Source organism: Oryzias melastigma, linkage group LG16 (genome assembly GCF_002922805.2).
Source record: "Oryzias melastigma strain HK-1 linkage group LG16, ASM292280v2, whole genome shotgun sequence".
Classification (NCBI taxonomy): domain Eukaryota; kingdom Metazoa; phylum Chordata; class Actinopteri; order Beloniformes; family Adrianichthyidae; genus Oryzias; species Oryzias melastigma.
This window is the reverse complement of record NC_050527.1, coordinates 12,560,704-12,574,845: the sequence shown is the minus strand read 5'-3', so window position 1 is coordinate 12,574,845 and position 14,142 is coordinate 12,560,704. Positions and strand designations below refer to the sequence as shown.

At 37.6% G+C, this 14,142-nt stretch overlaps 1 protein-coding gene across 1 annotated transcript in view; it reads right to left on the bottom strand.

Moving 5' to 3' along the window:
* The window catches only part of LOC112143934 (eukaryotic translation initiation factor 3 subunit H), a 60,944-nt gene that overhangs the window by 44,602 nt on the left and 2,200 nt on the right, over positions 1–14,142 (bottom strand). Inside the window, exon 2 of the mRNA XM_024268181.2 lies at positions 7,658–7,814. Within this exon, the coding sequence (XP_024123949.1) occupies positions 7,658–7,814 (157 nt within the window). The remainder of the gene's footprint in view (positions 1–7,657; positions 7,815–14,142) is intronic.

Here is a 14,142-nt window from a genome sequence, read left to right as displayed (position 1 = left end):
CATGGTTTCTTTGCTTTGCTAACCCCCTTGTCAGAACTTAAGTCCATCATAACTGTGTCCATGTTCAGACACTGCAATTTTCCCACTTGCTTGTGAGTGAAGTGCCTGCAACTCACAGCTCAGTTGTTATTATGAAAAGCCAAGCAGGAAAATTGCTAGTGGACAGACAGCAGGCTATGGATAGCTGCCTAATTGCATCACACGAAAGCATTAAAGTAGAAATGTATCGTCCCTGGTATAATCACTGTGATTTGCAAGGACAGTTGTTGTTAATTGCACTAAGAAAGTTTTAAATTCCGGCCGTCAGGTTCCACGCGTCACAAATAACCTTTTCGGCTTGTTCACATTTCAGAAAACTGGGTCGAACAAAAATCTCTCTTAATCTATTTACGAGACAGGTGCACAGCGCAACGCACAATTTGACACAAGAGAAAATAAACACCCACGCACACACTCAACACTTGAGCTCTAGAGACATTTCAATAAATTGCCACTATGTGTTGACAGAAGGTGGAGGTTTGGGACGACCATAAAAAATAAAAAAAAAAAGCCAAATGGATTGATGCACCGAAACAGGAAGCTGAAGGCTACAAGGAACTAGGTTGCACGCAAACACACAAAAAAAGATACATTTAACTTGTAACTGTTGCGCAGCTTTATGAATCACGCAAGAGACAAAAAAAAAAAGCTATATAAATCATACATCAGTGAAGTGGATAATCACGCCGGCACATGGAGCCTTACAGCCTACCTTGCGAGGCTTTATGTAGATTTTGTGTAAGCATCCATCCCTAATAATCTCTCTGTAGCAGGATACTACTTCTTTGTACCGCATTAAGCCTGATATCACAACAAAGGCAGAAAGCTAGCATACATTATTAACATGCTACTCATGTGCCTCTATTGCACAAATGTCTTGAGAATCACTGTCTGTGGTTCTACACATCTCACCATACATTAAGTCAATGATAAAAGGACAGTGTGTGCAAGGGCACAAGAGATAAGAGGGTTGTTGGAGGGGGGGGGGTTCAGCCAAGGTTCTTTCTTCTTCTTTCTGATTTTGCTGTGTGCACTCAATTACTCTTTTTCTCCATCATTTGGTCACAGTTGCTGCCACAGACGTTTAGTCAAGCGCAGCTCCACACTGGCACCTGTTGATGGAGACGCAGCATAGCAACGTGCACTCCCAGCAGAAACACGTGTGTGGAAAATGGCTTAAAAAAAGACAACTTTCTCCCTGTTTTTGGAGAGACGTGCAGAGCCTGAGCAAAACCTTTGGAGGCATTATGATTTGCTAAGGCGCTGCCATCGCCTTCCTTGTTACTTGAATGTTTTATTATGAGCTTTTAAAGACAAACTCAATGTGATGAGAGAAGAGACTTCACTGGTGGTTTTAACTAAATGAATGTCTTAATCCCACTACTGCTGACTTTGTATTGCATAAATACCCAGACAGAGTGATGTTGTTTTACATTAATGGAGGTTGTGTCATTTAGAATGCAAAAAGGAAAAATGTTTCTACCTTAACATTGCACATAAACAATGAAGCTGGGCTTAAATGCATTTATTTATGAGTTTAAACACTGGTTTTTGGCTCCAAGTGGAAATCACTCAGACATTTTTGGATCGCTGAGCCACAGTCTATAAAGAGGAGGATTTTGTCTTAAAGCCGAGGCAGCAACAGGTAGGCAGACCCGAGACTAAAGGCATAAAAAAGGCTGAGTATCACTGCAATAAGACTGAATTGATTTAAATTAAATGTATTTATTCATGCTCTTATATTTCGATTCCAAAACCAAATTTGTTTTAGCGGTAAAAATCAGTTCTGACATTACGAAAGTGATTCAAATTTATCAAAGAAAGAAATGGTGCTTTCAACATCTTCTTGTTGTCTGCATTTTTCTCATGATGGACATACGAAGAAAATTACATTTAAAGTTGAATTTCTGAGTGTTCAGATTGCTGAATAGCTGGAATCCGGCTCAAAACTGTACAGCTGAATAACTCCAACATTGCTCGCCATTTTTGTTGAAATGGTAAAAATATGTTGGGTGGGGTGGAGATAAGATAGAGGGAGAGGGTGTAAACAGATGGGTGATGGGGAAAGTAGGAGGCGGCCTTGCTCTGCGCCTACAGTCTCACCCACAACTAGAGAAGATTCTCAGATGAACTCCTGCCACTTTGCAGAAACTATGTCCTAGAAAAAGTAATTGATTATAGCTAATACCGGAATAATCATAATTAAAAAAACACTGAAAACACTTTAATAATAGATCAAAAGATGTTAAGAGTGGGACTTTAATTAAATGAGAAAGTCTTGCATTAAAAACTAACAAAATAAGGATTTTTTTTCTGAAAATAAAAAAGACAAACATCAACTTGTTGCGTCACTACAGTCTTTCTATATTTAGATAGTCTAGGGGTCTGCAACTTTTAACAATTAAAGGGCCATTTGGGCTTGTTTTCTACTCATCAAAACCTAGTAGGAGCCGCAAATTTTTTTTTGATGCAGCTTTGAAATCATTACAATAGTAAATATGACTTGTGCTTCTTTTGTGCCATGAACAAAAACAGAAATATAAAGAGAAACTAGAATTTTCTCAAAAAGTGAAATTATTTTTTGAATTTGACAGAAGCTCGTTTGATTTCCTTTCAAAATAAAAGAGGCCTTGTGTCAGACCTGATCATCCCAGTGCAGCTCTGGACAGCATAACATAATATGTGCTTTAAACTCATGAGAGCAGAGTTTTTACCAAAGTTTTGCTTAGTATTTGAAATCGGTGTATTCTGGAGGAAGTCTAGAATAAACAAGACCGCTTCAAGTCTGCAGGGATGTAAAAACCTTTACATAGTTTATCTTAGAGGTGGACCTCAGTCATAAATTTATAAACTTAACTAATCTGAATAAAAACAACATTATTATTTTATTTTTCTTTAGATAGGGGAGCCACTATGGAGAGGTAAAAGAGCCACAAGTGGCTCCGGAGCCACAGGTTGCAGACCCCTGGTCTAGATATCTAGTCTATATCTAGTGCTACAGATAAACTAATCACCAACTGTGTTTGTTGATCATGCATACAAAAGAAAGATCAAAACACACAGTTATGCTGTGTTTATTCTCTAAAACATAGTTATAAAGATGTTAATGAGCGGAGTTAACTCAGAAATCAATATGAAGCCCAAAAACAAAGGAGCTGGGGAGTTTGGAAGGTCAGAGAAAGTAAAGGTTTCCTCAGCAGCAGCTGCTAGCTAAGACAGGAAAGAAAGTTCAGCCATTATATCTAAAAGCTCAGGCTAGAGGTAAGTAATGTGGCTTTTAAAGGACATCTAGACAGTTTGAGTTACGTTCTCATACAGTGTACCAACTTCTCTGCTTGAATTCTGCTATTTCTTTCATTTAAATCACCAAAAACGACATCAATAGAAGAACTGCAGCTGCCAAATTAATTTATTCCCTTCCAGTAAAATCATTTGTTATTAAGGCGAGATTTCTAAGCCACTTACAGTTTTAGAACTGCTTCACAACCCTCTGAATTGTAATTGAAAGTTTGGCAGTAAACACTTCTGTGGGACTTCATAAAAGTCTGAACCTGCTCTGTTTTCTTCTTGAGGTCTACAGCAGTCCACTTTAACATCAGCAGCAGCAGACGAGACCCTAACAATTAGTTACTACACAGCAGAGGAGGCAGAGGGAGTTGAGTGGCCTGGCAGGTCAGCTGTGTGTATGTGTGAGTGTGGGTGTGTGGGTGGACAACTCAGGCTCGAGTACAGAAACAAAAAGACCAAATGTGCAGACAGAAAATCCATTTTCCGTGTCATGTTTCATCAACAGATTAATTCTCCCGGTAATTGTCTTTCCATGGCTTTGAGTGTAGCATTAGCATCTTTTGGACGGTGCTGGGAAAAAAGGGGGGGCAGCAGGACCCTGCACTCATGTTGTACCGCTTCCCATCAGTCAGCACAAACAACACAAATGAAGCACATTTACATTTCTAGTTTTGAGTCCTGACAGACTGGAGTGAGATCAAAATCCTCGTCTACAGGAATTCTATGCTATTTTGTAAATCTGTCCGAGTTCACAACAAGGGACTAGTTAGCAAAACACTCGTCAACTTAAAAAGGAAAGACAGGTGGACAACTCAAACTCGGCAACATTCAGCAACAACATTGTCTGATGCAGATACATCCCCACAACACGACACTAATGACCTTTAGCCACCACCGGCCTCCTCCTTTCTGATGAAGTTTTGACAGTTGCTCATTAGCAGGGGAAGCCTGTTAAAACCAAGGTGTTGTCCATGTCTGCTATTTCCTGCTGTACCGGTTGACTTTTCCCCCATTCCTTAGTTCAAAATGCACAAGGAGACAAAAAGAAAGTGACTGAGAAGAAAATATAAGCTTACCCGCCAAAAAAAACAAAAAAACACTGTTTATACATATGAGAATACTTTCTTCCAAAAGAAAATTAATTTGAATGATTAGATTTTCCATTAACTTGATTAAATAATCACAATTTAGAGGGGAAAAAAGTTTTTGCCATTTAAAGACCCACTCCATTGAAAATAGTCTTTTTTTTGTGTTTTTTTTTCTCATAGAAGAGGACCTATATAAAATAATTTATGGCTAAAACTGCATTTCTGTTTTTTTTTTTGTTTTTTTTTTTCAAACTGCGTTGGATCAGAAAACCGGATGTTAGAAAATGCTCAGATTAATGATGGGGCGCACTCTGGCCCGCACATGCTTAGATGTGCGAGACATGATGAGCAAATTGCGATTTTGGCTCAATACTATATGGCTGGATTGATCCAATAATGCTTGTTGTTATTTTTGTGCCGCTAAAGTTAGCTTGAGGCTACAAGCTTGGCCACGAGTGCACAAACACAGCAGTGGAAAGGGTCACCCTGTGTTACAGTCCGGCCCACAATCCTGAATTGTAAATCTAATGAGCTACTGCTGCTGTGCATAAAATATGTCTTTAAAAACGACAAAGGCTTTTTGACTTGTGCTAAAAACTTCACAATCATAATTAAAAGATCACTGGAAACATTTTTGCAATAAAAAAAAAAATAATGGTTGGAGTGGAACTTTAACTGCGGCTTCATATTTTTCCACACCGCAAAGAGGAAAAGAACAACAATCCATCTCTTTATATTTTTCAGTTGAGGGCAAACCGTCAACGTTTGAAACAATTTACCACTTGAAAACGGCTGGAACTGAAAATCTCACATCAAGGCAGCGCAGAAGGTGGTACTCCTAAAGTACTCTTGACCCAGCCAGTATGAAGATCACAGTTCCTTTTTTTTGGTTTTGTTCTGTAATGTTTTCTCGTTAGAGCATCTGGCCAAGAATTTCATGTCTGCATCTGGCATCCAAACGTTATTGTAAAGAACAACTTTGAAACATGCACAGCAGCTTGCCATTCTACCCAACAGCTGTTGTGCTCTAATGTCATTTATAGAAGCCTTCCTGCCTGAAATGCTAACCATACCGGCTGATAGAAAAAACAACCATATTGCAGCCAGAAATGACAGAGAGAAGCAAGCTTACATAAGGTCAGACTTTACATCAAAATGTATTCAAATATTTTTTAGCCGTGGCAACTAGTGTCTGGGCACACATATTATTTATTTATTTATTCTTTTTACAGTTAGAATGTACAATACATACAATCTACTAAGGAAGAACTGGGGAAGGATGAAAATAAAGTGTTATAAATCCCTACCCCACTCTTATTATTACATATAATACAAACAGATGACTAAACGAGTGGGTATTATTAGGGGGTGTTTCTTTTTTTCTTTGTTCCATGGTTAGACCCAACAAAACTCTCCCTTCACTTGTACCCATTCTTGGTGTGTTTTTGTGTTAAACTCATTGATTGTATAAGAGAACTGGACCAAGTGAGTGCGACATCACCAATGGAAATTTACTTATTTCTGGCTCCAACGCAATGAAGTCAATTCAGTCGCCATGTTTTAAGCGATACGAATGCTGCCATGTTGGAACCAGAAATCTTCAGTAAGCGGTAAACGGTCTGAGTCAATATTTTTATAGTAACCACACTCACCAATCAAGGCTGAGCTTGTTTGAAGGCCACACCCCTATCAGTGAAAGCGGTCGTTATCGGATTGGTCAGTTTATAACTTGATTTACTTGCATATTACATATTAAGAAAACAACAGACCAAGAACGCTTATTCTGACAAATAAGACTGAATAATAGCTAATAGCAGTTCATTTCTCAATAGGAGTCTATGGGATTTTTGCTTGGAACCAGCAGATCTTCTTGTTTGAAAGGCAAAGGAGGAGGGGGTCACTCCGTCCAGTTCTTATATACAGTCAATAGTTAAACTCTAGTCGATCTCTCAATCCCCTTTTTTCGGATAAAAGATAATCCGATGGGAGCCATCGAATTTTTGTCGACGTTGTGTGTATATACAATTGACTGTATAAGAGAACTGGAATGAAAAGATGAGAAGTCACCCATAGAAAATGCCTTACTTTTGGCTCCAGCAAAATGAAGCCAATTCAGTCACCATTTTTCCACGATATGGACGTCACCATGTTGGAGCCAGACGACAGTGATTGATTAGAGTCGGTCTGAATCAACGTTTCTATGGCAACTGCTGTGGCCAATCCTGAGTGAGCTTGTTCGAAGTCCACACCTCTTCCACTGAAAGCGGGCTCGGGAGAATCTGTCAAATGTTCGAGGTGGAGCACCACATGCTTTCAACTGAGGCATCTGATTGGCCAGTTTATAACTTGAATAATTCCCGATAAAGAGAAAAAATGAAAAAAAATTGGATTGGAACATGATCAAAGAAGGTTTCATGCCATGAATGGTTATTCTGACAAGTTTAATGACTGAGTAACAGCTGTTTACTTTTCTATAGAAGTCTAGGGGATTTCGGCTTCTTGTAACCAGCAAGGGGGGAGGGGTCACTCAGTCCAGTTCTCATAGACAGTCAATGGTACAGTTTAAACAACCACTTCCATTAACTATAATGCAACTCTTGTGCTGTAAATATGTAAAACGTTTGAATATGATGCTTGTTTATATTGAGTATCATAGAGTCGAACTTACTATTGAATCTCAGTATCTCTGTAAAAATAACGTGCACTTGCATCCCTCATTCTGTCCTGCTTTCATAAGCATGTCTGCCTAAGGCTCTGAAACGCTCACAATGATCTGAGAGGGAAAATGTCACTTTTACTGACTGATGAAGCCATAAAGGTCACAGTAAAGGGCTCAAACAGCTGAAAAGATGTTCTATCAAATCAACAATTCATTTACGTTTTGTGTTCCTTCTTTTCAGTCATTTCCTAAAGTGTTAAATGAGACTGAAGATTCATTAAATCTGCTTAAAAACGTTATCTCAGTTGTATGAAATGATAGCATTTCATTTTTCTTATAGATTTTATGTTTATTTTCCAGCACCATCTGCAGTATCGACTCAAGAAACCGGAGCTAATTACAAACCTAATTATCAATATTTTCATGTTATGATGACATGCTGCATAATCTAAATGACAAGTAGTAATGACAGCATCCATATCGCTGTAAAAAATATCTGAAATATCTTCATTTTAGTAATGACTCCCTCAGAGCTAAGTCCACTGTTGTGCTGTGAAGCCATCTTTGCTGAGAGATGGGTTACCTTCGTCGAAGTCTGCATCGTCTTCAGTGTGCTGGGGGAAGGGGAAGCAGTTGGTGATCTCCAGCCGGTCGTCTACCACCAGACCCAGCAGGACGCCCTGAACCACTTCGCTGCCCTGGCCCTCTTCCTGGTAGTGCTTAATTATTTTCAGCACCACCTGTGAAAGCAGAAAAGAGGAGCATCATTGCAATAAATTACGACAACCGCAAAAGAAAGCAGAGGAGAAGGAGCTGTACCCTCCGTTCCAATTACTGCATCTCATGAGGGCTTTTATTTCCTCAAGTTTATGTGTTTATTGTGCATTTATTTGGGCTCTATTTAATCTTAGCCATTGTTATGTCATCAAGCTCAGCTGGACCTGTGCATGTAATTTTTTTGTTATTATTCTGGGCAAAGGTTACAACAGGGATTTTTTTTTAATCCATTAGGGTGCAATTGTATTTTTTATGTTTCCTATAAAATATTTTTATAGAATTCAGTCAATATAATTATGAATTATTGTCTCTCACATAATACAGGTATTATATTATTATGTATTTAAAAATGTAATGTAATAGTAAAATGCTTGTTGAAATATAGGGAAAAATAAATTTAAAATTATTGTAATTCCATGCAACACACCTGAAAACTGATAGACAGTGCTTACATAGGATAGAGAATAATAAAAAAATCTAAATATTAATTATTATGCTGGAGTATTAATGGTAGTAGATGCTAAAATATGAACATAGGAAAAGAAAAACTAAATATTTCTTATGGAGAGTTACAAAAAAAAGCAAAACACAATCTAAAACGAACAAATAAAATGAATATTTCTTTTAAAACTATAAAAAAATTAATTTAAATATTGTCGACTGATTAAAGTCTAGTGTGCCTCAACATAAATCAAACAAAGAAAGTCTTTTTAAACGAGTGTGATATTTTTTTATGTTGCTGATTTTATTTTAAATGCAATATTGTACAGTACACTATGCTTAAACAAAATGTAGGAGGCTGCATACATGCTTAATCCATCAAAATAATCGAAGTATATAACGGTGCAATCAATCACACATACTGTGCTTGTATAAATCCCCTTTTAGCACTGAATGTAAAGATGGATTCTTTTCTAAAATCTTTGGTAATCTCTACTTTGGGCTTTGAAGCAGCATCGATGTGTTGGTTAAATAAAAAAGGAAAATATTGACTATGAGCGGTGAGTGCTGAAACTATAAAAACATTACAATAATAATAAGTCTGCAGGGTCTGAAAAAAAAAAAAGAAAAACAGTCTGAGGTGTTTGTAAATGGTTTACAGAATATCTATTGTGCAGCTGCAAATAAATAAAAAAAGAGGTTGATCTACTGAATTATTTAAATAAAAACAACCCCATGAAAACTGTGTTTTGGGTGTTTTTGGCATGTTCTTATACAACTTTTCTGATGATGGAGGACATTAAGAAAATCAGACTTGAAATTAAATTTTTTTGAATATTTCTTCATTCAAATCATTGTGAATCAGGAGCAACTACAAACTAGCTACTTCAAATATTGCTCGGCTTTTTTGTTGCACCTGTGATGTTAGGAGAGGGTGTAAGGAGCTGTAAGCTAGAGGGAACGCGCGTAAACAGCAGCTAGAGTATTAGCAAGAGTCAGATGAAACAAAACGTTTCGGGATATGTGTCTCCCAATTTTTCAATGTGTATGCCTTTCATGGTCATAAAATGATAAAATTAATTTAATTTAAAGATCACAATGTTAAGCACTGCAACTGTATCTCAAATTCACGGTGCATTTCTTCTGGTAAATTAAGAAATATTGGTTCTTAAAGGCAAAAGTCAAGTCTGATTTTCTTGGTAAAACATTTTTCAGTAAAAGACAGAAAAACATAAAAGTCTGTTTATTTCCAACATTGCTCAATCTAGCTTTTAGCCTTTTAAATTGTTACAAGTATCACCAAATAAAATACAGAAAAATATCGCTACATTGATTTTTTTCTTACACCCTTAGTAACAGAGAGGTCTCAGCAACGGGGAAAAAAAGCGGGACAGGGTTACTCTGTGTCATCAGTCCTAAAAGATAAATTTCTCTTGCCAGTCTGGAGAAACTATGTCCTAAAAATGACAGGTTTTTTTAGAATAAAAAACAGACTGAGAGTGTTTTAATAAAGCTAAGAAAAGCTCACAATGTTTTAAAAGAAGGCATCCCCACTGACCCTCCATACCTTTACAAGATCTTATGAATCTAGTCGCTTGTCCACTAATGTCTGTCTTGGAAGTCGGATTCAGGGTGGAAAAACAGGAAAAGTTCCTGGTCAAGTATTGACTTTTTTTCTGGTGTTCTGATTATCTTGTCAGGTTGTGAATGCTGCAGAGCTGCAGCTGGAAGCAGGATGCCACTCTAAAATGTTTTAATACCGTCCATCTTCCGTCAAAGTGTTCCATCTAATGAGTAGAAAAAACAGAATAAAGAGTGTCTCCTCGAAAATTTGATCACAGCTAACTAATTCTCGCCTCAATTATACTTAACATACACATAATAAAAGCAGTCCGATAATTCCTCAGCCGTCACTCTGTCTAAGGGCTCTAAACACCTGCATTCAAGCACAAAACTGCCAAAAAGACTTGTTATATCAGGAAGGAATTCTGGGCCACGCTGCTGAGGCAATCAGACTGTGACTGAGTGGTGGAGTGGGAAGCACCACCTGCAAGCTCCATTATCGCTCCTTTTGAGTGCGTACAAAAAGGCCGGTTAGTATTCAGCACCATTCACCAATTTACACTTGAGCACGAAGAGACAGAGCACGAGCATTTTTGGGAAAATGCTACACTTACACAGTGGGGAGGGGGGGGGGGTATTTGACTGCTGTCCCACACCTGACTGCTCCATCTATGGTCTCTTTATGGATCAAGATTTGCGTTTGATATTACAGCTTTACAAAAAAGTAAAGATATGTCTCCAAATATGTATTTTGTTAAAAATGTAATAATAATAATGGTACGGAAAAGAGTAGAGAGCAATTCTGAGCGTCTAAATGAACAGGAACAGGGTGAAGACGAAAACAAAAAACAAAACGGAAAGCATAGTGGAGAAAGAGAGAGCATAAATCAAGCTGATAACAGTGTGGGCAGATCATAGCCAGAGGCATTAATAACACACACACACATCTACACAGCAGCTGGGTGGCGGTCCTGCAACGACGCTCACAAAAAATCAAAACACCCAACGCCACTATGAAGTAGTCTGCGCTTCGCTGCCCGTGAGCACATGCACACCCATACTACACGTCCGCAGAGAAGTGATTTATTTCACGTCGGTGCTCAAATTGTCATGCAACAAGTAAGAAGCTTGGGGGCAGGCAAAAAAAGAGAGACAATATGAGGTGGGGAGGGAAGACAAACAAATTTACTTCCCCGCCCGTCTGCCTTTTTCTTACCGAGAGGGCACAAGGGGCCTGAGTGATGGGTCTTCAGGGGCAAAGACGGGAGAAAGAGTGAAAGCAGGCACGAGTGAGAACTCTGGAGGGATGGGGGGTGTTGCTGGGGAAGGAGGTGAATACAGCAGAACCAAAGCGAAGATATGACAGAGAAACAAGGAAATGCTGGGAGAGGGAGCATGAGGAGCATCGGTGAAGGTGTGAAGAGGAAACACTGACATCAAGAGAGACACGGGCTAAAATCCCGAAGGAGAAAGAAAGCTACAACAGTGACATTGACTTACTCTGATATCTGAATATTTTTCACCTTCATGGATAGATTTAATGGAAACCACACATGAGCTATTTTTTTTCCTCATTTCATTATATTTGATCTCAGATTTTGGAAACGAGTGGAGCCATGGTGTTTGATTGTTGAATCCAAAACTATTTAAAGATCCACTCCTATGAAAAATATGTTTTTAACATGATTTTTTGGCATTTTATGACAATATATAAGGAAAATTAAGCTTAAAATTGTATTTCTGAGTATGTCTTTATTCAAATATAGTGTATCATGGGCAGACACAAAAAAAGTCGTTTGAAAAACAGAGTATTTGTGATATAGGCAATAAGCTCCCTGCTCCACTATTGCAGAGTGATTTTCACCCGATCATTTACATGATTTTTAACATGTTATATTTTTCTGAGTGTTATGGGTCCCTTTATAAGGTCACACATGTCTCAGGAATGGGTGGACGAAAAGCCAAGTCTCTAGTACGATTATTTTCTTTAAATTATTTTTTTTTGTTCTTTTTAACCATGTTGTAGGATATTCCTAAATTTTAATTTTCAATTTTCTTGCATATTACATATACATAACAGTATAAAATAAAAGAAAATGACTCAAATGTATCATGTGTTGTCATAATTTGATCTATTTCTTCAGACAAATACTTTTTATTGGGTATATTATATCTGGTAAAATTTACCCGGTAAAAGCGATTGTGTAACTTTTTATAGCTAAACTGTTCAAGGGTTAAACAGAGATCTCAGCAACAGGGAGGGGAATAGGGGCGGGATTGCTTTGCACCAACAGTGTAAGCAAAAGGCTGATGGGAAATGAGCAGAGGCTCACTTCCACCCAAACAGTCCCGCCCACTACTACAAAGTACATTTTTAATGAACTACTGCTGCTCTGCAGAAACTATGTCCTAGCAAACGGCACAGTTTTTTTCATTTAGGCTATAAAAAAAAAACATAATTATAATCAAAAGACCACTGTAAATGCTTTAAAAAATAGATCTAAAGATAATTGGAGTGAGTCTCTAAACCTGATGTTGCATGTATGATAAAATAGAGAAATTTATAAAAATTCCTCTCTATACAAATGTAAAAAAAAAACATTCAAAAGAGCAGGGAGATCACAAAGAGAAATGACCCGGCTTTCATCAGCTTCCTTTTAAAACGTGCTTCAATCTTGAAGTCAATAAGTTGATTAATGAGTCTCTTACAATTTCTTACTCCCTTTTGTAAATTTGTTGCATTTTTTTGACCCATAATTCCTCTATTCCTCTTAAAGTGCAGGTCCAAAACAGAATACGACCATAATCATTTTCTTTATGTCGCGATTAGTCATGATGTCACTCCAGAGAACAGCCACTAAAGCCTAATTAGTTCCTGTTATTTTTTATTGATGACTCCCTTTTACACTACAGATGAACAATCTTGAAAAATGACTTTTTTGTGAAGGAGACAGTGAGAGGTAGCAGTTATCTAAAAAAATGTAGTACCATCAAACAAAACAAGTTTCACATAAGTTTTTTTTTAACCTTTAAGGAGGTAAAAAGATGAGGCATCATCTGTACTAAAGCAAAGGGAGGAGGTGCTGGGGTCTGCTGTACCTTTTACCTCCACCTTCCTGAAATGTCACTGCGCTTTATAAATAAATCCCAGAAAGCTCATTTTATCCTGACATGCATGCCCACATATTTAAGCTCAACTTTCTCCAGTATTACCTTTTACCTCCCCCCCACCCCCACTTGCTCTCAGATACAAATTTATTGATTTAGCTCACCAGCGGCTAGCCTAGCAAGCTCACCTCGTGTGGAGAGACTCCAGATTGATATGTGAAAAAGCGTATCATAAATCAACGAGCTTAAAATTGAATTGTGCTAGATCAATTGCGGTCCAAATCCCCCGTTGGCTGCCTTTAATTCTTTTCATAAATCTTCTTCCAGTCACACAAAAGGGGCTGATATTCCCGACACAACAGGGCTCAAGTTATGAGAGAGTACAGCAAAGAGACGATCCTTTAACGAGTTTTCTTTTCTCACCATTGGAGTGCAGGGATACTCTACACTTGGCTGTAAACCACCTGACAATGGAAACATTGTGTGGCATAAGTCCCTTTGGTGGCTTAAGCCAGAGACAGAAAACACAGTAGGGTTTTTTCTATTTTTTTTTTTTTTGGACTTTAAGTCATTTTTGTCCAAGTCACAAAGAAAAACGACTACAAAAATGGGAAAGGAAATATTTGATTCTGCTGAAAACCTGGAATTACAGAAAAGTATAAAGGACATCAAACCATAAATGACTAAAAATGAAAAAGCGCAAAAAACAGATCAAATGTTTCGGCTCAAATGAGTACAAGTATGAGTTTCAGTTTCTGAACAATGCCGGAAAATCCAATAAATATAATCAAAATTTAAAATTACCCTTTTTTGAGTTCCTAGAACTATTATCTAGTTCTTAGGAATGAAAGCTTTCTTGCTTTTGAGCAGTTTAAAGCTTTGAGTCATTGTGAAAATGTGTGACTGCCACAACAATCTTTATTCTAAAAAAAAACGATCAAGAAGAAAAAAATATTACTGTTATTTATCTTCTTTTTTTTCAACCTGTGATGACATGTTTCCGAATAAAAGTGCAGCTGATAAATGTTGTATTTTCTCCCCCAAAAAACAGATATTTTCTCTTCCTTTTTTAAGATAGCAAGTCAAAATGTTAATTTACAGATTATCCACTACCATTGTCAGCTACAGGTTGACTTTGGATTTTTGTTGTTTTTTGCAAATGTGATATTTCAATGGAAG